This window comes from Corvus cornix, chromosome 4, assembly GCF_000738735.6.
Source record: "Corvus cornix cornix isolate S_Up_H32 chromosome 4, ASM73873v5, whole genome shotgun sequence".
NCBI lineage: Eukaryota > Metazoa > Chordata > Aves > Passeriformes > Corvidae > Corvus > Corvus cornix.
In genome coordinates this window covers 40,268,208-40,293,911 of record NC_046334.1, presented here as the reverse complement: position 1 = coordinate 40,293,911, position 25,704 = coordinate 40,268,208, and the positions used below count along the sequence as shown (strand labels likewise).

The window sequence follows — 25,704 nt, the reverse complement described above, 5'->3', positions numbered from 1 at the left end:
AGCTTTTTCCATGGTGTGGGATATGCCTGCATTTCTGTATTTCTGTATTATTATTTTTACTATTCACAGTTTTAAGTAGGAACATATTTACTCCATTCCCTTAAGACTGTAACATTATTGTAACCATGAAAGTATTTTATGCCCTCCCCTTTCTCAAAGACTCTTTGACTGTTTTGGGGGTGGGGGAAGGCACCCAGTTCTCCATCGAACACTTACACTACTTGCATCAACATGTCCTTTAAGAAGCAGTAACAGAGGTGCCAGCATTGCTGCAACCTGAGTGGCTACTTAAAAGAAAAAAATATCTGGAAAAGAAATGCATTTTCCACTCTTGGAAAAAAAAAAAGAGAGAGAGAGAGAAAGATAAGATACCTATTCCATGACTGCCACTTAGTTCAGTACATTTAAGCAAAGAATAAGGAAGGTTTCATTTCTTCTTCTTGGCACAGTTAGTCAGTCATCTTCTTATCCCCACCTATACATTGCAAAAACCCCTCATAATTCAGCTACCTCTGCACTCCATGGAAAAACAGTATATCCTCACATGTATTTTTTCAGGACTTTACTCATGCTTTCCTTCAAGTTTCACAGATGTTATTTTGAACTTCAGTGCCATAGATGGATGCATCAGTCCACAAGTGAGATCAGAATTATGAAACAACTGTGAAAGCAATGCAGTTAAGGACAGTTCCAGAAGTACTCTGTCACAAGCAGTTTATTAGAACTTCACTTTGACAATAAATAAGGTATTTCCCAAGCAATCAAAATGTAATTATTTAGAAAGTTAAACAAAGCAAATTTTCACAATGCAATTTTTATATATACATAATTTACTGTACTTTAAACACCAGTTCGTCCAGAGCTGTACAACAGTAGGATGTCTATTTTTTAAATTCACACAGCAGGAGACTATCAAGACATGTCTTTAATCTGGAAACTGTGTGTGTAAAAATAACCCCAAACCCCATCAGCTCCAGGTTGGATACTCCAACAGGTATGAATGAATCTCTGTTCATTAGACTAGCTGCTGAATTCAAAATTAGATGTATGGCTTACCCAAGAGAAATAGTGCCTTTTGAGAGTTATGGTTTTAAATGATTAGTAAGCTGCTCAATTGCAACAGTACGATGCAACCATTTGTCATTTACGGTGCTACTGCACAACCTGCTCTGTCTTCAACACAAGTGGCACAGGACAAACTTCTGTAAAAAATGATAATTTTCAATGTTGTAAATCTCTAATAGTAAATACAAACCTTGCACTTGAACTGTTAACTGTGAAAACATCTTTCAGTTTTGGTCAAATGAATTAGCATTTCTTCACTTAAATACTCAAGACATTTAATATGCCTCAATAATACTTTTAAGAGTTTGACATTCAAAATTAACTTCAAAAGAATGTTCCCATTAAATAAAGCACCAAGCTTTCCCCACGTGTTTATTCCTTAAAGAAGTCTATGAAACACTAGCTTTTTTTTTTAACATTAGTTCTGCTAAGAGTTGTAATTTCAAAATAAAATTTAATTCTTATGGTTTAATCAAAGCCATGTTTCCAAAGTGAGCTTTACATATTCTGTGCAACATCCCATTTTCTTTAAGTGCAGAGGTACAGGTCTCCAAGTTATGCAGCTGCAATTGAGTTGTCATCTGCTTGACGACCCTGAGGCTTTAAGAAAATAAAGACAGAGAATTAAAAAAAAAAAACAAAACCAAAACAAGCCACCCAAACAAACTCCCCTCAAAAAAACCAAACCAAATATCCCACACCTAAACAGAAAAGACAGACTACTAGGAAACTAACTCTGCAACACACTGTGTTGTCAGTGTAGCTCTGGTACCCAAGTATAGCATTAAGCTTATCCTACTTCTAAAGGTTTCAAGTAGTGGCACAAAGGACATCAAACTGGAATTTCAGTTTGGCCCAGTGAGTACTTGGTAGAGGCCTCAGCTCCTCAACTGCCCTGTTAAATGCCTTCTCCATACACATCTGCACAGCACAGCACAAGGCCTGGCTGATCAGAGCTCTGAGCATTACTGCAGCATAGAAAGCTGTTAATTATCAATGTGTAAAACAGGAATGAGACTGACAGTTTCTTGGAGGAATTGAAGCAACATCACTAGAGATAGGAGAGAGCAAGGAAGAAGTTTTAAAGAAGAAAAGGCATCCTTACAATAAGGTTTTCTGAGGTTCTGACAATTCCAAAGCAAAAGCAAAGAATTCTGAAGCTTGAAAGTCCACAGGAGTTTTGTGAACACCACACTTTTGAGGAAAAATTCCTCTTCTATTTACTTAGGAGGACATCTTGACAACCAATCTAGAAGAGCCAGTGACTGACAGCATACTCAAAAAGTAAGTTCTGCCTATCTCTTTTGCTTAAAACAAAATTGAAATAATGCCATGCCCATTTCCTAGAAACATGATTACAGATGTCTGAACAAGTTCCTCTCAAATCATATAAACAAGTCTTTGGGCTCCTTGCTTGTTAAAAGTCTGAATAAAAAATGAACAAAATATTCTGGAGAGAGCAGCAGTGGAATGAGAAAGGACTGTTTTGGGCATGTGGATTTAAATGATTCTTAAAAAGTCAAAAGACCTGTTTTTCATGGCATGATTAACTGTCTTCAGAGTTATACCACTTATGAAAAAAAAAAATCTAGACTGATTCACTGACAGAACGTGTTTTTAGAAGTTATTTAGGGAGGTGTGGGATGCTACAGTGTCTCTGAACTTAGTCATATGGGTTGCTCAAACACTTCTTTTTTCAGAAGTGCAACAAATTATGGTATTAAAAGTATTTGATTATATTTAGCTCACTCTGCTATGCTCAAAATAGACGCAACCTTAAAACTCATTTTACAGAGTGAGACATGGAACAGAACAACAGGGACAGGACAAGCACATTCAGCTCATTCATTTAGTGGTAACCAAATACATGCTGCACTGAAAGAGACTTCCTAAAGATTTTGGCTGACAACACCAATGCACAACACAAGATTGTTCAAAGCAAGTAACCCTGTTACAAGCTGGACATATTAGTCTGCTTAGAGACACTCAGCTTTGAACAGAGCTGGGGTGGTTGTCCCCAGAATCTGAGCATTTAAACACAAGTCACTCCTCACAGCCTTACCTTTACAAAAATGTGTGTCGGTATGAAACGTCTGAGCAACTGATTGGTGAAGTTTGGGAACCGCATCAGGTTAACATGAAGAGAAGGTAACTGCTGATACCCAGCCATCAGAGGATAGAAGTTATATAACATTTCCTGCTGCGTGCCAGGAAGGATTCTTAGTCGGATCTTAAAAAAAGGAAGCCACAACCGTAAGTAAGTTCTGTATCTAAAAGCCCTGTTCACTTTCTATTTATACACTGGTTACTTTCTGAAGCTGGAAAGAATGCAGCTAATTTCTGATTCTAGTTAAACCATTGCTTCTACACTGAAACACCACATTACCCATACACGACATAACAAACAGCTCCAAGTCAGGCTTCCATCTAGGCCTTTTAAAAATGGAGTCTGCATCCATATATTCTTCCAGACAGAATTTACCATACTTTAAACATCTAAATACAATGAGTTTGTCCTCTCTGTACACCTGCATAAGTCTAATCAATGTATTCTTCACTACCAGATAAACCAGCAGGATCAGTGGATGTGACAATTCTGTACCTGTTTAAGGCCAGAGAACATGAAGGCATCACTGGGTTCCACGGACACCTCCACATCCTGGACTAAATTCGTCTTATTTTGCAGGTGATACCTGACAGGTAAGGACTCTCGGACTCGACCAAATGATGGCAGATCTTTGGAAAGAAAATAAGTAATCTCAAATACAAAATGCATTTTCAAGTTCCACTCAAAAAAAAAAAAAAGTCTATTGAAAAAAACAGTGAAAAATTAAGGAAAAAAGATACAAGAACTAGGCATCTAAAGCATTTCTGACAATTTTTTTTTAGAAACAGATTAAATAACAGAACGCAATTTCATTACAGTTTTTCAGTACCACTTCTTCAACATCTAGCTACAAACCTCCCAGCTGCCCTAAGACTGCCCAATGGTACTAACTACGAAGTCACTTTGGTTGCTGCTAACTATTTTCAGCTTACTAGAATCTAATCAGATACTGTCAGGAAGCTCCTTCAAAGTGTAGCAGGATAGGATAGTGGAAGAATCTCAGTACAAATAAAACCAAGCCAAGGAAAGCTTTGGAATTATGTGTGTTTGGTGGGCATTTCAATCCCCCCTGTTCTAGTGCAGGTGAAGTGCTAGAAGAGAAACAATTCACCTGCCAACAAACATCTCCAACTCTCCAGTCTGTTTCTTCCTGGGATGCACCCAGCATGTGGGTGGATGGAACAATTGTTGCCATAGGCATCTAGAGAAACCTGCCGGGAAGGCAGCATCAACAGAGGTAACTCCAGCTGCTGTGCTGCCACGTAACACAGGCTGAGTATTATGTCAGCTCCACTGACAGCTTTTAGGAGAACACATTTGTGTAACTACCTATCTCCTCTTCCCTTCAAGTGGGGAAAGAAGAGCAAGCCTTGAGGCAGTCTAAGTGATGGTATGCTTTCTTTCTCTAGCTCCATAATATTCAGCACCACTTTTCTGTATTTCGCTACGGTAAATGGAAGCTCTGGGGTCCGTAAAAATTTTGGCAGTCCTAAAAATTCTAATTGGGAAATGTATGCTGCCAAATTAATATTACCTGCATTAACATGGAGGGGAATGCTCTCTACAATCACGTGTGGTAGAGTGATGACTGTGTTTACAACAGGTACACTTTCCACAGGTGAACTTCTGCAGGAAAAAGTCAAATGCAGACCATGTTGAATATTATACTGTATAAAGTATCAAGTATACAAACTAAGAAGTAATTAGTAGGTCCAAAGTCTAGACAGTGCTTGTTACAGGAAAACACAAAACTGTTTTTTTGGTTTTTTGCACTCCTCCCCACTCGCAAAAAACCCCACAACCAACAACTCACTCTCATGCCTAAAAAAAAACCAGCTTACTTCCTCTCCTTATCAAGGCCAAGAGATGCTTACCTCTTCCAGGAAATTACATAACATCCAGTTGCCACTCCACTAGCATTAGTAACTGGAGGACATCGAAGGCAAAAGCACTCACTGGCACTCTCACCTGTCTGTAAAACAACTATCAGCAAGATTTTGTTTAAAATAAAAGCATAATAACAGCCTAAGCCACCAAGTCTAGAAATGCAATATGACACAAACACAAGTGTTCAGCCAGAGAGGCCTTTGAAGATCTTTGCAAAGTATATCAACATAATGTATAAATCCAATAGATTGTGAAGTATTCCAATACATGAAAGGGTAACACATACAAATATATGTCACTTTACTTTCTGAACGGCATCATAATGTACACATAGAATGAGTCATTGCAAATTTAGAGCTCATAAACACACACAAAAAGCAAAATAATGCCAATTCAAATTCTACACTTCTACAGCAAATTCCAAGACATCAGCATAAGATGTTTCTGATGCTTGAAACTTAAAATGAACATGGACACATTCCCTCTCCCTCTCAAATGGATGAGAGCTGGGGAAGAGAAGGAACACAAGAAAAACCTACTGGCTTTTCAGTGAAACTGAGTTTTCACTTTTTCTTCTTTTCTTTTTGCTCCACTCAAATGAACTAAAAAAAAAAAGTACCCTTTCACGTAGAGAGTGATTTTAAAAGAGTGCTAAGAAAATAGGTTCCAGTCTTTCAAAATTTATCATTCATATTAAAAAAAAAAAAACACATTGACCAAAAGATGGACAGCTGAATGGTCAATACCTACAGGGTTCACATGTCCTGGCACTTAGCTCTTTAGGAGCATCAATCAGAAGCCATGAAGCACAAGCTGAAGATGAAATATCAGAGTTTGAAGACTAAAGAACCTGGGAAAGAATTGCTTTTTTCCAGGCAACCCTTGAATCTACAGAGGAACAAGAGCCTTGCAAGTCCTTGATTACACAAGTGGACAGCTGCCCCACAGTCAGGCAGCCACCCAGAATACCTCATTGGATCCAAAGTTTTGATAGAACACATAATTCACATCTCTGAGCCCACAAATGCAAAGACAATGTTTCATTGGAACATTTTGGATCAGCTCTACTATTAAGTATTCCATTTATTTAACTTTAAAGCTAACACACTTCTTTAATGGATGCAGTTTTAATGGCTGAGATCTTCAAGATAAATTTTTAAAATATAAGTAATAAGTTACTAAATTGTGGTAATATTAAAAGAAAGATGCTTACTACTGGTTGTTCTTTATAACCTACCCTTCACATTTTTCAGTTTTGTGACTGCAATCATGGACATGGATCACTGGCCTTTGCATACTGCCTCTCTCTCATGGTAAAGTGTTTGCATTACAGAAGGTATATATATAGCCCAGAAACATTGGAAATATTGAGTATCTTTTCATGTGGATATCTAAGAAGTTGCATTTCAAAAGTACTTCAGGTGCTTTCCGTTATGTTTGTTACATTTAGACTTTTGTTTACCAACCATCATTCAAGTCTATTTAGTTGACCTAGTGAAGCAGAACTACATTTTAAAGCATGCTGCTGTCCAAGTTGTATTCTGGCAAGCAACTAAAGTATTAAGCAGCTGTCTTCTATTTACAGTTCAATAAACAAACACTATTTAAAATGTTCCCCTTTATTACTCCCAATTTATACAAAAAGTATCCTACTGATAGAGAACACACTCTAAGAAAACTTACCATTCTCCACGTAAGATTCCAGTTGATCTACTGGGGTCATGGAAGCTGACAGCTGTAACTGGCTTGTTACAATAGTGAGAGGCCAAGGAGAGGCACTCAGGATGTCCGTCATCAGTAAAAATGGTATATCTGCAAATACTCTGTCCAAGTGCTCCAGCTGTCAAGACACACACACAGGCTCTGACTATTTCTAACTAAACAGAGTGTGACTCCAAAGTGCTGTGATTCCAAAACATGAACAACTTTTCAAACACGTACCTTTGTGGAGACAAATTTGACAGCAACATCAAAAGGAAATACTGTGTCTATGGTTACAGTTTCATCCTGTAGAGGTAACAAAAGGGATGGCAAGAAGAGAGGAAAAAAAGTTATATTCAGCTTAAGACCATGCTCTTGATGTCAAAGATTACTAATGTAAAGTTACTTTTAACCATTATTTTAACCAAATCCTCCCCAGGGAAGGACATATTTTTAAAGATATTTACAGACTGATACAGAAAACTTTTCTTTTGCTAGTAATTATGGAACTGCTCATGCTAATAAGGGCTGCCATACTGCTGATTTAGTATTTATTCTATCTTCGGGCAAGGTTTTTAAGATACTAGAAATTACAGATTTTAGAGTATCTCTTGTGTTTCACAAATTCATCTGCATAAAATGCAAATGGTTCATCTTTAAAACCTACCCGGTGACACCTGCAGAGGATTTCCTTCCCCTCAACAACAGTGTTGATTAAGTAAGAAATGTAAAACAGAAACATTCTTGCACCAACTGTTCCACAACGGATGTATATTGGTTTCTCCAGCTGCAAAATAAAGGAGACTGTATGAGCTATATCTAAACTACGTTAATTAGGCCTAGAGCTGTCCAAAAGTTGTTAATCATCTGACTTGGTCCAACAGGACAACAGCTGACTGGGCATTATTTTGACAATAATGAATCTCCTACAATGTATGATCTGGATCATGCAGTGAATGATTTTAACCATAGCAGCACAACTCCAGCTGCTTCACTGGATTTGCTTGCTCCAGATGCTTGTCTGTTACTTAACAATACAAAAAAAGAACCATAATTGTGTAATATATGACATAAGCGACTTCTAATTTACTAGTCAGAACTTCAGATTAGTGCAAAGCCTGCATATTTGATCCTCTACCATCTTGAATCACACTTGCTGACTATTATCTACTGTCCATTTAGCAGTGCATTTCATCAGCAGTTGAAATTAGCCTCCTTATTTCATATCTCCCAGCTGTATTATCAATCCCAGAACATATCTTATTCTCCAATTTAGTCCTAAAGTTGATCTCATTAAAGGAATACTAAACTACATGTAAACAGTAGGTAAAATATGCCGTAAGTATTTAATTTATTCATTCAGAAATCCAAAAGTAAACTGAAGTCTATCAAAGAGAGTCTTTTATTAGTTGGTCCCTGTTTTCTTAAGTATGATATAGAAGTAAGGTTTTAAGCCTTGACCTTTTCCCCTGGTTGCAAGTCTCCTACAGGGATATCAGGAAGCAGTGCAGGAAAAGAGTCATCACATGTGTCTGTTCCGTGAAGAGTCACCTGAGTTTTCTGAGTCAGGTTGGCATCTTGCCCTAGGATTAAAAACAGTGTTCATATCCACACAGGCTTACATCACTAAAGCATGAAAACAATAACTAAAAAGAATAAACAATCTCAAAAAGCAATGCGTGAGGAATTAACACAGTTCATTTCATTGAGAGAATCTTTCAAAAGTGCCAGCAGAAGATAAAAAATTTTAAGGTGTTGTCAAATCTAAGTTGAACCGTTTACACCCTTGCAAGTTTATTGTTTCATCTCTTTGGGCCAGGAAAAAAAATCTCAAAAATCAGACATCATATCTAGATGTTCCCTACCATCTATGCAATGCAACAGGATTATGTGATCAAGTTTTTCTTGGTACTCTATAATGAAGTAGAAAGGAAGTTTCACTGTTCCACGATTCTTTTGTTTTCAAGAGCACGGTTTAATGATTTCATATATTTTTAAAACTTTTCTTTCAAGTCAGTGTTGAACATACATAAAAAGAAATGTATACATGTTAAATGACACCATTCTTCGGTCAGAGCTCAACTAGAATAATGGCATTACTGCAATTACATGGGATAATTTTCAAAGCAAAACAAGCCACACCTTGCCAAAGAGTTGCAACTGTGGAAAATACATCACCCTCCCTATAACTGAAATGTCAGATTTCAATTGTTCTTGTAATGCAATCAGCAAGCCCACAATGACCTTGCATATCCCATGGTAAAGAGTTAAGATTGAGGAAGGAAAAAAAAAACTAAGGAAAACAAAGACTGTCTATTAAACACTGCTTAAGGAGCCAAGTCCAAACATCCAATTAAACAAGTTTCAAGAACTGACTTTAATGAACCATACAACTGTATAGAAATGTGGTTCTACTTCAGAATATACAGAACATATAGCATCCTATATGCTAGTGGCTTAAAAATATTTTTATCTTTTAGAACAATTGCTACAAAGAGGTGTACTGAGTATAACATTTGGGCTTCACATGCTGGAAACAGTCAGCAGTATCTACATACAGATAGCTAGGACTTAGACATACAATATCTGCATTTTTTTCCTTTGCAGTCTAAGAAATACTGCCTCAGTGCTCCATTGCTCCCCAAATTTCAAGTGATTTAAAAACCAAACCATGTTGTCCAGGGCAGGGAAAACAAAAAAAGCAGGGTGGGTGAGAGAAAACCCACTAAGTCTATACTTAAAAAACATTTATCTAGCAGTGTCTAGTGCTTTCAGCTCAGCAAGAAAATTATCTTTCTTTGGGTAAAAAAAATTTCAGTTACAAGCAAATTGAATAAAAAGTTAGAAAGGAATACAAAAGCTTCCACATTTACTTTCAAACTTGAAAAGATTTAGATTCTGAAAATATCCATGTAAGCACCACAGACAACCAGTGGCTAAAATAATCATAACTGAACCAGTTTGTTAGCTGTTGTTCTTACCACTGGTATTTCATCATTCCCAACTTTCATTTTGGTTTGGCTTTTAGTTACTGTGGGAAAACAGTTTACTATATTTCTCTGCATTGCATCCAGAACAAGGAGACAATTATGAGACTGCTGGATTAAAAGAAAATAACCCCAAATACCTGGCTTTAAACCTGCTGTAAGCTTGACATCTTTGGCCACTGTCTCCTCATGTGACTGGACTGTCACAATCAAACAATACATTTCATTTGTCAGGGCAGGGGGTTCATGACGGAGCTGAACAGAAATGTTCGGCACTCTAGAAATAATCCTTTAAGAGAAAAGACTCAGTTATTGTATGTTTCTTAAACAGCATGCTATTAAGCCTAGTTTAAAGGAGGCTAAAACATCCTATTGTTTAAGAGAGTTCCCACAATTGGTGGCCTATTAAACTAAGAGATGTGAGACTCCTGAAAAACAACATGATGGGAACAACTTGATAAAAAAAGACCAGTTTGGAACCCCAGTAATAAGCATGAATGGTTCAGATGTTCTGTAAGGAAAGAAAAAAAGGACCTGCATCAACCACAATCAAATTTCATTCTTTTCATTATTAATAAGTTCAATACAAATTAAGTTTCTTGGGGATTCTTGTGTGATGGCTTTCGTAAGAGAACAGTAACACCTCCTAAATTGCAAAAAATCTGGGAAAAGCCTGCCTGGCAAAGTTAGGTGAGGCGGAGAACTAAACATTACTTGGTATGCTCAGAGATCAGTGCAAGCTTTTTCTGTGCTTCTAGCTATCTGGAGCCTCAAGAGTCCTAAAGAACTGAATAGTGTCTATCTTATCCCCAGTTAAGCAAAGACATATTAAAAGGCTCGTATGAAGAAGTCCAAACAAGACTTCTATTTTCTTAAGCAGAGTGATCAGGGCTTCACAGGAGACTCACAATGATACATCATATACGTACTTCCAACTTGTTACTCACATAGTGCTTGCCTGAATAGACAAAGTGTCCCAGTGCACTTCATTATCTGGAAGCTTAGGTCTCCGCTTGAAGGACCGTGCTGCCTGCAAGGCTTCTTGAGATGAGGCAGCATCTCCCCCTCCTCCTCGCCAGTTCAGAATCACACAGCGGCCAGATTCACTCCCCAGGATCAAATCCACAGAAGTGATCTGAGAGACACAAATTTAAACACCAACTGGTGAGTCTTCTGACCACCTATTGTAGGAAGATAGTTTTCCAATGTACACAAACATCATAAATACATGTACCATCAAAAAGCTTCTGACAGCTTGGAGACTGAGGACCTCACCACCCCAGGATTTCATTTAATGAAACAGCAGTGGAAAAGGTATTCATGTTCAGGTGCAAGCAGTGTAATAGGTTGCAATTTCCTACCCTCCCATAGTGCTATACCACCTCTCACTTATTTTTTTTTAAGTATTGCATATATATTTTTTTTTAAAGTTTAAAAAAATTCTTGAAACAATTCTTCAGTTTTTGTGATTTTCTTTGTGTTTTGTCATTGTCAATACTTTCACTCACTCTTGATACTCACTTTCAAGAATTCACACATTCGGAACTGCAGCGACTTTTTAACTGGTGCCAGATTAGAGGCACACTGGAGTTTGAGTTCATGGTATGTAACAGTTAGAAGGGTACAAAACAAATGGACAAACCTCAATCTTCTTTCCTACATCTTCAGTTTTTGCAACAAATTTGAAAGAGAACTTTCTTGTTTTGCCAGGCACTAAGCACATTGTTCCTTGTGATGACTGTTCTAGAATATCACTTTTCTGATAGGCTTCTTCTACAACACAGTATTGGTTGTAATCCTACAATGGAGGAGTGGTGAAAAAAGTTGATACATTCAGACTGAAGACATCTTTAGAGAGTAATGGCAATATAGCAAATATTAAGGCTCTGTGTTACTGGATCAAATTTTATGGGTTCTTCCTACTTTTCACAATACCAAAGTTAGACCAGCAAGTAATTACAGTGCAATTCTCTGACACAAGATATCCTTTATACTAATGTAACTTCATGAATCTCAAGAAATAAGACATTAAAATGATCCTTCTGAAACTTTAGCAAGCTTCACAGAAAAAAACAGATACAACAGACGAACTGATCAGACCACATTTCAGAGTCTTATTCCAGTATCAATGTACTCATCAAAAGTGATAGATAATACATAAAAAAAACCAAATACCTTTCAGCTTAAGTATTAACGTAGTTTTTTGGAAAAAAAATTGATTTTTTTAAATGTTTAAAAACACTAAAATGTTATTCCATTCTTATTATCAGTTTCTATCACTAGGTCAGATATAGTTAGAACATAGGTACCTGATTATTGAAACTGATGCAGAGCTTAGAGAACCTGATAGGATGAGGACAATCAGCTCTCAAGTATACATCAAACTGCACAGGAACATCAACATGAAAACTAGGAGCAAGAAATTTTGCTTTGCACTGTACTGGAATTTAAAAAAGGAAAAAAAAAAAAAGAAAGAGAAACAAGAAGTAGGTGTTAAACATAAACTATAACATTAAATTCCAGAAGCACACTCCTGAAATAATTGTGGCAAGAATTGGGCTGTGTATACTCTCAGAACTCTCTTTTGCAAGTGGGACAAATTTGGCTACTAACACTGTCACAGAAAGGCACTTTTCAGCACTTGGCTAAAACCTTCGCAGAAGAGAGGAGATGCAGATATCCAGCAGAAAGCAGACAGTCCTGTACACTCAAATGTCACTCATGCCCTCTTTTCAATAGTGAGTATTTGCAAACATTCTGCCCTCTTTCCTCAGAGTCCTACTTCAAAGAACACCAGAATGTCAGAAGTCTTTCAAAAAGCAGAGAATTCCTTAGTAATCCATATCAGGGATAAGAGATCACTGACTTCTCTCATTATTTCTTATCCTGTAGATTTAGACAAGGAACAGAGCAATGCTGGAGCACTGTTGCTGGCTTTAATACACCCTTCGTATTTTCATCCTAATTAGTCATTTTCAAGGTATAACTACATCCAAATTTATCATCTGGTGTAAATTTGCTTTCTTACTTACCAAATGGTATAAAATCTTGGACTTCTATTGTAAAAATATTACTGCCTGCCAAGGAAACACGGTCAGCCCACAATTTCTGTGATGCTTTCACAGCAGCAGTGTCACAATCAGGTTCAGGATCAGGGCTTTCATTCTGTATGCAGGCAAAAGATTACAGAGAACAATAAAAGAAGGGTACCAGACACTGACCACTCTTAGGACTGTTTAAAAGGGAATAGTAGGAGTTCTGCCATTTACCATTAGAACTTTTATGAGATTTTTTTCTATTCGAGATTTCTGATCTTCTTTAAGAGTAGATGCTAATAAACAGAACAAAATAAAGATTACAAGACAGAAGCAAGGGTCTCTACTTTTTTTTTTTTTTAATTTAACAATAAATCTTTCCTTCAGATTGCATCTTTCACATATCACATTCCTGGGAAAAAAATTCTGACATCCGTCTAACCAGTAATGAAGTACATTCCCATTTTAAATGTTTCCTCTTACTTTCGCTAGAACCAAGGGAAATATTTCTTGGTTAGACAACCATTTTGTGATTTATTGGAGCAAAGCCCCAGAAGATAATGCTTATAGCGTCTTATTGTTTATATTTAAAAACAAAAGAAAGCATAGAAAAGTCTGGAACATGCAAAGAGGCCAGCTCAGATACTACTAGAAAAAACAACTACAGATGGTGACAGGAAGAAACAAGGACTCTTTAAAATAAGCATTCTTTTCTTGAAGAAAGATGGCTTTGCACCATTTGTTACTCTTCAATACAAAGCAGAGTAGCCTGGTTAGCTATAAGAAGATGCAAACCCATTTTTACCACACCAGCTGTAATAGTGGTATATTAGCAATTTAGCGCCCAAAAGGATTATTTCTGCCATGTCAAGGAGCAGGCATTACATGGACCAGAGTGCTTGCACTGTTACTGTGGAGCCATCCTATGCCACGTTTTTTCCCTAAAACATCCCACACGCATATTTCATCAGCGGAGTTCTATAAAAAGTCTGGGAGAAGCATATTTGGGACATTAAAGTCCAGAAAAATCATGTTAGCCTTGTTATTAGAAAAAAAATGCTTTTCTCTTTTAGCTATACTACAGTTCTTTCCCATCCCAAAGTTCAGGAAGTTCCTGTTACATTATTTGAACAGTCTCAAATGAAACTGTGTCTCAGATATCCTGACAGAATCTATTTGAATGCAAGGAATTTTATAGTAGAAGAGAAAGAAAACTCAACTCCAGTGTACTGCAGAAAGTAGTAAAAATCCAGCACAAGTACACAGTTACTTTGTAGTCAAATAATTTGAAGCATTGTAAGCACTGTGTCTGACAATGATTTGTCATATTTCAAAATACATGTACTTAAATTTTTCTGTATAGGCCGAGTGTATTTTTTAAAAGAATACCTCTACCCAGTAGCTCTAAAGAATAGGTTATATAATCTTTCAGCTGGGCCATCAGATATGAACATTTGAGTGCTGTTGTCAATATGGAAGTGAGGAGTGTCCACCATCCTTCGCTGCGATATTCACACATAACATAATCCAAGAGCCTGCAACACAGCAAAGTTGAGAGAAAACAAGTTATGCTCACCAATATTTTTAGAGGCTTGCATTTATTTGGTATCATTAAGACAAAATTCATCTTCACTAATACAAGTGCTAGATTAAAGTTAAGTCTACTATTCATACATGGCAATGATTTGTTGCAAACAGCATGAAACTATGATAAAGAAACATTTATTCCCTGAATTTTCTAGTTTGAGCTAGAAAAATTTTCACAAGAGAACAACAAGAAAACTCATCTGTCTTCACATAAAGAACTAGCAAAACAGCAACTGGACAGAAGTGCCTTCGTCCAGTATTGCATTAAAAATACACCTTACTATTGAATATGCATTAAGTATTTAGAAAAACAAACCAAACCCCCTTCCAAACTGAAGAAATTTAATGTTCCTTAAGCCAAGATGTTTCTTTTCTCTCCAACTTCCTATCCCCTACTCCCTTCAAGAGTTACAAACATCCACAACACATGCATCAATCATTATCGGGCAAAACCACACACCTTAACACATTCCTAATACTGACCGCTGTTACTAGCAAAGCAGAGAAGTGATTTTTTTTTAACCCTTCTCAACTATTTAAGACAAAGATTTCTGCCTACCTCAGAAAAATCTACCTAACATAAAAAATGCTTGTTCATAGAACAATCAGGCTTGAAACAAATTGACCTGCTTATTGCAGCCTCTCTTCTCTTCCATGTAAAGTGCAGTCAGCTACTAACCACAGTAAATACATCTCTTCTACTTCAAACAGGAGAGACACACAGACAGCACTCAATCAGTGAGCTAGAAATAGATAATATTTGCCCAATATGGCAAACTCCCACAACAGCTCAGAGCAGGAACTTTTTATGCTCTAATAACTGACTCATCTGTTTTGCTTTCTTTAATATAAGTGGGGTTCATAGACTCAATAGCTTGTGCACAATAGCTTGTGCTTCAATCACAGCCAGATACAAGGAGCATCTTACACGAGCTTCCAACATTATTCCATCGCAGTCACGGGGTCTTAGTGAGAAGATAGCATGTAAAAGAAGCAGTCATGAAAGATACTCACTTCAAAGCTTTGACATAATCTTTAGCGTAGTAATATTCTTCTCCCATTTGAACCACTGATAAAAAAAAAAACAAACCAACAACACAGATCATTACTGAAAGCCTTTGCAAAATCTAATTTAAAAAATGCATCTGATTATCTATACTCACTCAAATGACTTTTCATTCTTGGACATTTGTATTTCTTGAACTGTGCGACAGCATTACTCAACAAAGTGATTATTAGCTCCTAGCAGATAAAACCATTACTGATATCATTATATATGCAAACATCAGGGTCGTGTTAAAAAAACAGATTTTTTTTTTAAGAATAAAACTTACCGAATGAAGGACATTTTTCTCTTTTAGCTGTAGGGATAAAATCCCCATCTTCTCCTTTTCAGGATCAGAAAGATCAAAGCCTGCATCAGACAATGAAAAAATCCATGAAACTGGAATTCTGTCCAGACCCAAAGGGAACTATTTATACTGTGAGCATATGCAATGCAAGCTTCAACTCAAACACACTCATACATTCTTTTACCTCACAGGCAGATATATCTCCCTAGAAGGGAAATTCTAGAACAGAACTATCTTTCCCTCTGTTTAAAAGAATCTACCCAAAATCAGCAAATTACAGTAAAACCACCTAGTCCTTATATTGCATCTATTAACGTTTAAAGTGCGTATGTCAAGACAAATTAGCCCTTTTCCAATCTGATCTCAAGTATGGATTCAAGCTTATATTTCTATAGCAATAGAGAAATCCAATGTATTAAGAACTGTATAGGGCTTTAAAAGACCACAAACTCTTGCTGGAATAAAAAAAACCCCCAAACTTTAATATATTGACACGTAAAGTTTCTCTTCATCTTAAACTGTTTAACCTCACCAGTAGATTCTAAGTAATTCTAGAACAGTAAGACTGCAAGATGAAAGAGGTTAGACAGTACTGTATCGACAGTAAATGAAATAAAACCTTTAAAAGAGGGCAGCGATAAAGTGGTAAAGCCCAGAGAATATGCAGAGAATATAGAAGACCAAATGGAAAGGGAGAAAGGGAAGTAAAACCACAGACAACAATGAAGATCTCAAAACTGTATATACATTCATATATAGTTCAAAGCTGTTACAATGCCGAGTCTGAAATTCTGAGGAAACATCCTCCTGAACAGGAAAATCAAATTCCTTTCTTAGACTAAAATCCAGTCATTGCATCCTCTCAATCCATTTCAAAACCAAAAAAACCTTTCCAGAAGAACAACAAAAACCCCAGTCCCAAGCTGCCATGTGCAGTTGACAAGATACAGCATGGATGGCAGGATCAATTTATAACAATTGTGTTCACAAACATCATTATTTTTGCTGCATCCAGTTCCCTGACTTCTCTTTCCAGGATCACATTTCACTGCAGTCAGAGATTCCTGCATCACGGTGACTACAGGTAGCTTAGGCAGCAATAGAAACAAAGCAGCAGCAGAGCTGCTGTACACCTATGCAACTTTGCTGAAGACCTGTAAAACCTGAGGTTCCTTTTTCTACTTATTCTAGAGATCAAGCACATTTCCTGTGCTTCCAACTAACACCTGTTCAAGTCATACCACCAGCTAACAGGAGAGTGAGGTCTCAGCCCTGCATCCATCTCAGTGGAACAGGGATTATGTGCTGATGCCCACTAAGTCAGCTGGCAGGATAAGCAGCTAAATAAGTTTGTGCAAACTCCACAGATGCAAGACACAGAAACATACTTAATATTCCTTGCCGCCATGCTCTTTGCCCATAGAAGTCAAGCACTCCAGTTTGCGTTTCCAGGGGGTCTGGACTGGGATATGTCACAGAGGACTGTAAATTCAAATACAGTAATTAAAAGGGTTCATGTTTCATCTTCTGCCAGGTAGGTGCCAGAAAAATACCAAGACAATACCCCCCATATACTAATGCTCTTGTTTCTCTGTTTCCTGTAAGCCACCAGATACAGTGCATATATAAATATACTGGAAAAACAAAGTGAGTTTTCCAGCATCCAGAGATGTAGAAAGTATACAAAAAAAATTTAAAAACATGTCAGAATTAGTTGTAATAAATGCATTTGTTCTGGGGCAACTTTTTCCATAGATAACAAATACAGGTAATGTTAACAAGCATCACAAAGACACATACCCTTTGAAATGAAATGGATTTCATTTACACATATTCCAGATTGTCTCACTTCCATTTAAGACTACATTAGCTAATTCACTATCTGGTTAATTACCAAGCATTTTTCCCCTCCCAACTTACATCATGGTTACAAAGCATACTTGCTAGCTGTTTCCGTTCCTGTGCATAGTAGGCTGCCTGCTGGTAATAGAAACCTGGATTCTGAGTTTGAATGGCTGTCAATCCCAGCTTAATTGCTTCATCAAACAAGTCACCAAAAGCCTGAAACCTGTTAAAAAAACATTCATAACCAATATTATGTACAGAACAGCAATTTGAACCGAAAGGTACCCTACAATTAAAAGTTCTGGTTACTCTTAAGACAGATTATACTTCTCTGAACTTTTGCGTCTAAGTTCTATGGCTGCATTTGTGTCATATTCTGTTCACTCAAAGAGAAAAGTAGTTAATGATTGATGCAAAACAGAACAACAGTGTATTTTATGTTCTTGTGTATCACTTAGAGAACTAAGAACTTGTGTATTTGTATATTTACTTTATACTTTGTATAAAGTAAACTTTTTGAAGTTCACTGCTTATCTAAGACACTACTAAGCAAAAACATACTGTTTAGACATCCAAGCTGCATGCTCAAAAGCCAGTTCTGCACTTCCTATTTTTTTCTTGCATAGGTCAATATGCTTCCTGAACTGTGCAATAGCATCCAGTGGAGTATTATGTTGAAAACAGAGGCGACAGATCTAGGAAAAAATAAAAATAAGATGAAAAGCCACTGTTAGGCTGCTAAGGATTAGCACTCGACCCCCCCACACACCCTCCCCCTACTTATTTTACATATTTCTGAAGAGCAAAAATTACATAAAAAACAGAGAGAGAAAAGTAGATATAAACCATAATGTACTACACCTGAAACAATGTGGTGCTCTACTTCATCTAATACTATTGATCATCCCCTTCTTCCCCAAGACATCAAGGGAAGAGTGCACAACTCACTGCCAAATATAACAGGGATCTTCAGAGCCTCTAGAAAGACCATTATTTTGAAGCCTGCAGTCCACAAATGGAATTCGATGGAATCCAACTCCAAGATTCTTGTAAATGGTGGGATAGTTTTGCTTTACCTAAAAGCCCCCAAAATACCACAGAAGTATGGACTGATTCTTAGACAGTTACTTTCTTCCTCCTATCAAGAAGCAACTGAACTATATTGGCCTAATCTTTGCAAGAAGACAAAAACATTCAAGGAACAAGCAGCCCTGGTGTTCATTTTCCTTGCACAGAGTGAGAGTTAGAGTCTAGTCTTTCAGAAGACTGCATCTCAAATGAACTCAAATCCTTCAAGATAATCCCAGGCTTCAGCTAAGGATCTCCTTTTGTGTAGAATTCAGAAGTCTCTGCAAGTCTGAGCATAACTGGTGTTCCAATGATAACTATTTCTAATCCATCTCTGTAAAAGCAATATAAAATGGAACTTTACAGCCTTTCCCTGTTAAAGGTGCATCAACTTTTTTCTTTTAAGTAACAGTTGTCAATGACTAGAAGTACAGTTGTTACCTTGTAATTTATAAATCCTGCCATGGTCTTGATTTCCAGCATGTTTGTTTCATGAGCCCTCAATTCATGCACAAGATTATATGCAGTTCTGTAATTCCTAAGCAGGAATAATAAGAGTTAAATCACACATGGTAATAAAGTTCTAGAACAGGACTGCTGACAGTGAGAAACAGTCTTCCAATCAGAGCATTCTTCCCAGTGAAGAACTTACCCCCCTTACGTATGCGTTTAAATAATTTTGCATTCAGGAAAGTATCTGTCACAGTTCATGGCTTAGCAGTAATTTGGGGTAGAGAGGATGGGGGAAGATAACACAAGTCTTACTTGAGGGCATTCTGTGTATCCTGTTTCAGCTCACTGAAGAAGGCTATTTTGAACTGGTGTCTAACAAACAAAAGCTGCAAAACACAACCAGTGTACATCATTCACAAACACCCAGACACACCTTGTTACGTACAAAGAGATACAGGTGGTAACTTCAGAGGTTTACATAACACAGCACTTGACTTGAAAAACTGACTGTGCAACTGTTTCCTAATAGTTCTCTTTGCCACCATGACACAGCAGTGATCTTTCAACAGATTTCATCTATTCAAAGCCTGTTACTCTGGCACAAGAGAGAGGCTTTGTAACACCTCAAAATCTCTATGCCAACAGAGCTGATTGTGGTTTGGAGCTCACCACTTGGATTCCAGCTTCCAAGAGAGGGAAGCTGGCAATCACAACAGAACATAATGTGTCTGAGTGGATTTGAAAAGCAAAAGTTAAAAACTGAAATCAAGTGCAACTGTGAGTACAAAATATCTAAGGGAAATACATCCCACAACTTAAGATACTCCACTCAAATAGGTTAAACCATGTAGATAAGTGAGAAGTTTTTCTTTTTTTAATTTGAGAACTTAATTTCGGCCTGCAGCTCTTCTGAGGAAGATGTGAGGAAGACAAATGTAAGAAAAAACCCAACCAAAATAAAAGCTTAAACTGCAGAAAATAAAACCAGATTTACTTCCTATATTAAGAAAGAACACCTCAAATTGGAAGGGGGGAATAAAAACCTTTAAGCAACAAACTCTTATTTTCATGTTTTAGCATGCGATATAATTTCCACAGTATTTCAAAATAGGGTAACATTACCTGATGAGTGGTTTTGTTCAAGAACTCCTTATGAGATTTAACTCTTCTTATTTCTGTGTAGTAGTAAGTCTGTGCATGCTCATAAAAAGCATTTTCCAACCTGCAACAAAGTTGCTCATAAGTTTCACAAAGTTTCTCCCACATACAAAGAAATTCTGAAGTTCTTCAAAATAAGTTACTTTTAATCATGTTTATTTCAGCGTTGGCAAAGGACCTTGTGATATTACTGAACTCTTCTTTAAGTCACCACACAGGGTAAGTCTGCAGACAAAAACCTTTCACAAAAGGGGTAGTAAGAAGAACAACAAGTAAGTTTGAGAGCTTTATATACTAACTTCTCATACAATGAACTCCAGTATTTAAGATAGTCTGACGATAAGCTATTCTGATTTTTGCAAGGCAGTAGAAAGTGGAGAGATGGCCCTAAGTCAAAACAAGCAAACCTTGCTGAGGGTCACAGGATATGTCTGAACAGCATCTTATTTGCTGGACTGTGGGAGAAGGAGTGGGAAGGAAAAAACAGCAGTAAATAAAATTATGAGGGTACAGACTAGGTTTCATCATTCTGTCCAAACATCAACAGCTACATCAGCTGCAGAGGTAACAGTGGAACTTGTCTGCAAGAGAAACAGCCCAAGGCAACTCACAGGAGGAGAACACAAAGAGGACAAGAACACCAAATGCAATATATGAGGATCTAAAGAGCATATGCTGTATGATCAAGCTGTAAGGAGTAAAATCAACTAGAACAAGATCCAAATCCAGGAGAGGAATACATGCAACAGCACTGACACATGCAGGAAACAAAGGCTGAAGTACCAGTTCTGTTGTTATATTCTCAATTTAGCACTGAAAAAAATAAGAAAAGCTAGAAGTAACGGTTACTTAATTTTGATCGATTCCAGTGGCAGTTTGTGAGCAGCATGGATTCAATAACAGCATCAATTAATGTTGAGAATTATACTGTTCATACATAAATATGAAGGTGAAAGAAGAATTCGCCTCTCAGACTGTGACCCCTACTCTCCCTGAGAATATATGGAAAAATAAAAACTTATTATAGTAAACCACGATTTGCCTTAGTTTGAGCCCTTCTTTTTAGATCTACACAAGACTGTCTAGTTTTCCTCAATCTGTTTTTGAAAGGCCTTCCTAATTTATCTGAAGTTGTAGTTCCTGTAAATATGAAAACAGAAGGCACAAGAAATGTATAAAATGACAAAGACATAATATTTGCAACCAGATAGATGCCACTTAGTATATATAGAAAGAGAGAACGACAAGATCATGAAGTGGAGGGGAGGGAAAAACCAAAACCCTGCTAAGAGTTAAACCTAGGAACACATTTGTAAGGAAAATCGTTTAGAACCAGCAGGGCCAAAACCACTGCAGAAGTAGAAAAGCCCACTTTACCTCTACCTGACTCAAGAAAGGGAACATCTTAGGATATCTAATCATATTTCTTTAAAAGCAGCATCTCTGACTGTCATTACTCAACCTCACAGAGGAACAAAATTGTGTGGAATTCATCAGAATAACCTAAAGAATTCCAGCAAACAGGTAAAACACTCACAGCTGGTCTACAATGAGTGTGCCACATAGCAGTCATCTCAACCTACAACCTCTCTCAACACCTCTGTTAGAATCATGGAACTGTTTAGATTGGAAAAGATCTTTAAGACCATCAAATGCAACTGTAAACCTGTTGCGAAGTCCACCACTAAACCATCCTACTCTCCCTGAGCACAGTATCTACATGTCTTTTAAAAACACCTTCAGGAATGGTGGCTCAACCACTTCCCTAGGCAGCCTGTAACAATGCTTGATAACCCCTTTGTGAAGGCGAAAATTTTCCTGATATCCAATCTAAATCTCCCCTGATGCAACTTAAGCCATTTCTTCTCATCCTACGGCTTGAAGGGAAGCCCTGGGGAAGAGATCAACCTGTACTTCACTATAGCCTCCTTTCAGGTAGTTGTAGAGAACAATAAAGTCTTCCCTGAGCCTCTTCTCTAGGCTAAACACTCCAGCTCTCTCAGCTGCTCCTCATAAAGCTTTTGCTCCAGACCCTTCACCAGCTCTATTGCCCTCCTCTAGACACACTCCAGCATCTCAATGTCTTTTTCGCACTGAGGTGCCCAGAACTGGACACAGCACTGCATGCATTTCCATCCACTACCTCCACTGAGCCAGCAGAATGAAGGCCCTCGCTAGCACACCTATAGTCCAACACTGGCATGCCGATCCCAGGCTTATCTTTAGTGAAACTGGTTTTATCCTTTTCCCACTTTAAGTCTAATTTAAAGCCCCTTCAGTGAGCTCTGCTAACTCTTGTGCAGAGATCCCTCTTCCCCTTTGAGACAAGTGTGCACCATCTGGTGCCAGCAGGACTGGTGTCGTGTAAGCCAGCCCATGGTCAGCAAAGAGAGCAAGACAGGGGTTTACACTCACCTTATAATATAGCCAACAAGATGATCAGTGTGTGGAAGTACAAAGAGTGATTTTCCAGAAAGGTCACAAGCATTACATAAAGCTGCTGCCCTCTCTGATGCAATAACATCTTCCCCTAGTGAAGTCAAGGAAAGCGCAAGTAAGTGGTATGTGGTGCTGCCATGTCAAACTAGCTCTAAAAGCTTAAACGTCAGGTTATGAACCTTAGGTAGACCTAAAGATCTAAACAGTATTGAAAATCATAAAGATAAAACCAAGAGCACATTCTTTCCTACTTCTTTCAGAGTACTCCATCCTTCATCCAGCAGAACACATTGCAGAAATTTTCTATCAGTTTTTAGCAAAAAACTACAAGCATGATGTAAGTTTTTCATCTGTCACAGAATTAAGTATCCTGTGTCTTGTGAAATACAATAGCGTCCAGAAGAAACAAACACATACAGCAGGTAGAGTAAAAAACAAAAAATGGTTTGCCAGACACTAGAAAGCACACAGTAGCTCTACAGAAATGTAAGGTTAAAGTGTATCACATTTCACAGCTCCACATAGCTCCAAAATTTTACTGATTAAAACCAAGTTAAGATGAAAAACCTCTGTAGGTACCAAATACCCTTCCCTCTAAGTTCTCAATGCTTTCACTGGTTTTCCTGATCTCAAGCAATGTTTAAAATGCAACTTGCTTACAAGAAGGCAGGTATTACTATACAAACCATCTTTGATCCTGTGTATCAAAAAATGCACTTGGACTTAAGAGGGAGAAGTCAGGGATAAAAGTATCAAATGTTTAGGGTCAACTGCCCTGAATGCTCTCTCTATCCTTACACCTTCCTACAGTCACAGTGCATTTAATAAATGTAGATGACATCAAATGAAGAACCACAGATAATGTGACAAACCAGTCAGCTCAGTCCACCGAGCCTTCTGAAATATGAGAACTCCACAACTGTGCATAGAGTTGTCAAGTACCTGGGGGCAATGGTGTCTTTTTCTGAATCAAAACCACAGCAACTTTGGTATTTCTTCCCTGCAAACTTTGCCTAAAATAAAGACAACATAGCACAGTGTCAAGGCTTCACTTCTTATTTCTGAATAACCAGAATAAAATAAGATTTCAGTCTAGATAGAAGCACTGGAAGAATGCTACATAGGTGTAAAGGCCAAACACAACAACATGCTCCATCATTCAGAGAATGCTGTCTTCTCTCTTTTGGGACAGAACAATTGTGCTGAGTTTAGCAAGTAAAATTTCAGGGGCTGTTTTTACTTAAGTAATTTTTACAAATAAACCATTAAAAAAGTTTTTTACTGTGAGTTGTACATTAAAAAGCAAAGTTCAAGTTCCCCTTAATTTGTGTTTAAGAAAAAAAAATTATATGTTCTAGAATGCAAACAGATTTTACAATTCACACTTATATTAGCTTGCAGTATATTACAAACCAAGTGAAAAAAATCTACCTGACAATTTCAACTCGAGTAGCACACTCCAACTGTTTTTCCTTCCACTGCGGCTCATCCCAGTCTAGTTCATAGAATACCACCACAAGTGCTGGAACCAAATTCAGGTGTTTGTTCATCCAACCAGTCTTCAGGATTCCTTTTGGAATATACCACTCATAGGATGTCCTCTGAAAATATTGAGGATATTGAAGCAAGCTACAAAATCCATTTACAAACATTTATAGCGGAAGAAAGTGAATTGCCTCTACATTCTTGTCACTTAAGAATATGTTTGTCATCTTTCCTGTAACATTGTTCCCCTCAAGCCTTTGCTTCCTATTAAGCCATATCCCTCAATAGCTCAGGCGTCAGGACCTGATATCTGAGATATCAACAGCAAAGAACAACAGATTCCAGAAGACTGGAGAAAAGGGTCAAGTTCAGGAGCATATCTCATACACTGCCGTGAAATACTAGGCTCGATTGAAAACAGTGGTCTCAGAACAAGGGCACACCAGTTTAGATTATTTGCCTTTGCCAGCATCATGGAATTATGTAGTTTTCCAATAGTTAATCTCATTGACATTGTTTCCTAGCTTGTCATTGCAAAGCAGAGAGAATAGCAGAGATTTTCCTTCTGCTGTGTTTCACTTAGTTAAAGTGAAACATTTTGTTTAAAAAGCGTTATAGGTTAGGTTGGGTTTTTTTCAGAATACACTCAAATCAAGTATCTAGTTTCTCCAAAATTAAACTCTGGGTTTCATTAAAGCTCAAATTTTACAAGGAGCCTTAATGCTACGTAGAAGAGTAGCAAGTACTTTAAAAAATAAACCATACGGGCTTTCTCTGTTTCTGGTTCATCAGCTGGGGCACCCTGGTTTCCTACGCACTCACAGCGCTCCATCACAACGCCCTCGGCTTCCCCTTCGCCCTCACAGTCTCCCTGACTTGAAGCTCCCACACTTCCCCTCCAGCATCGGGGGAAGAGGCAGCCCGGGTCCGGCAGAGCGCGGTGCCAGCCGGCTGCACACCAGGCACACCGGCGCACGGCCCTTCCCCGCAGGGAGCCACCAAGTCCCGCATCCCGCTCCCGGGGCCACCGCCGGCTCGTGCTGCTGGGGCAGCGGGCTGGGACCCCGCCAGGACGGGGCGCAGCCGGGGCCGGCGACGCTCGCTACCTTCGTCCTGCACTTGGGGTACTCGTGGTCGCCGGGCAGCACTTTGAAGGAGATGGGGACGCGGTCGGCTCTGCGGTTGGCGCAGAAGGCGTCCCACACAGCGCGGTGCACGGCGTTGTACACCACGTCCAGGCCGGTGAGCGTGACGAACGCCATGGGCCGGCAGCACAGCTCCACCGGGAAGTCCCAGTGAGTCGGAGGGGTCATCCTGCGCCCGAGACGGCGGCCTGCGAGGCAGCAGAATGGTGGCGGGAGGGCGGCCCAGGCCGGCCACAAGAGAGCCCCACTGTCCCGGGCCCGTGCTCCCCGAAGCGCCGCTCACTGCGGCGGGATGGAGCCAGGAAGCGCCGGGAAGCGCCAGCTGGGAGCGGCCGCGGGTCACGGGAGGCGGCGCGGGCGGGCCGCCGCCTCAGGAAGCGAGCGCCGGGC

General features: G+C 38.5%; 1 protein-coding gene across 1 annotated transcript; it reads right to left on the bottom strand.

The window, feature by feature from the left end:
- Positions 1–691: 691 nt before the first annotated feature.
- Positions 692–25,687, bottom strand: TRAPPC11 (trafficking protein particle complex subunit 11). Its single transcript, XM_039551724.1, has 29 exons — positions 25,276–25,687; positions 24,116–24,285; positions 23,627–23,697; positions 22,661–22,775; positions 20,210–20,309; positions 19,400–19,473; positions 19,076–19,172; positions 18,128–18,261; positions 17,642–17,789; positions 17,110–17,203; positions 15,704–15,783; positions 15,533–15,611; positions 15,384–15,438; positions 14,172–14,317; positions 13,017–13,078; positions 12,780–12,912; positions 12,057–12,187; positions 11,390–11,545; positions 10,695–10,882; positions 9,888–10,036; positions 8,222–8,343; positions 7,428–7,547; positions 7,001–7,066; positions 6,743–6,899; positions 5,047–5,155; positions 4,707–4,798; positions 3,668–3,801; positions 3,128–3,295; positions 692–1,665 (listed from the first exon to the last, which is right to left on the bottom strand). Exons 1-29 carry the CDS (start codon positions 25,480–25,482, stop codon positions 1,621–1,623), a joined length of 3,402 nt encoding a protein of 1,133 aa, XP_039407658.1. The 5' UTR covers positions 25,483–25,687; the 3' UTR covers positions 692–1,620.
- Between the last annotated feature and the right edge of the window lie 17 nt (positions 25,688–25,704).

What these genes read in the sequence shown, in the direction of transcription:
- TRAPPC11 (XM_039551724.1), bottom strand. Translation starts at nt 25,482, where the DNA reads ATGACCCCTCCGACTCACTGGGACTTCCCGGTGGAGCTGTGCTGCCGG. An exon ending in CTTGTTGGCTATATTATAAG is followed by an intron (nt 20,310 to 22,660) that starts GTGAGTGTAAAC and finishes ACTTTGTTGCAG; the next exon opens with GTTGGAAAATGCTTTTTATG. An exon ending in ACTTGCAACCAGGGGAAAAG is followed by an intron (nt 7,548 to 8,221) that starts GTCAAGGCTTAA and finishes TTTATTTTGCAG; the next exon opens with CTGGAGAAACCAATATACAT.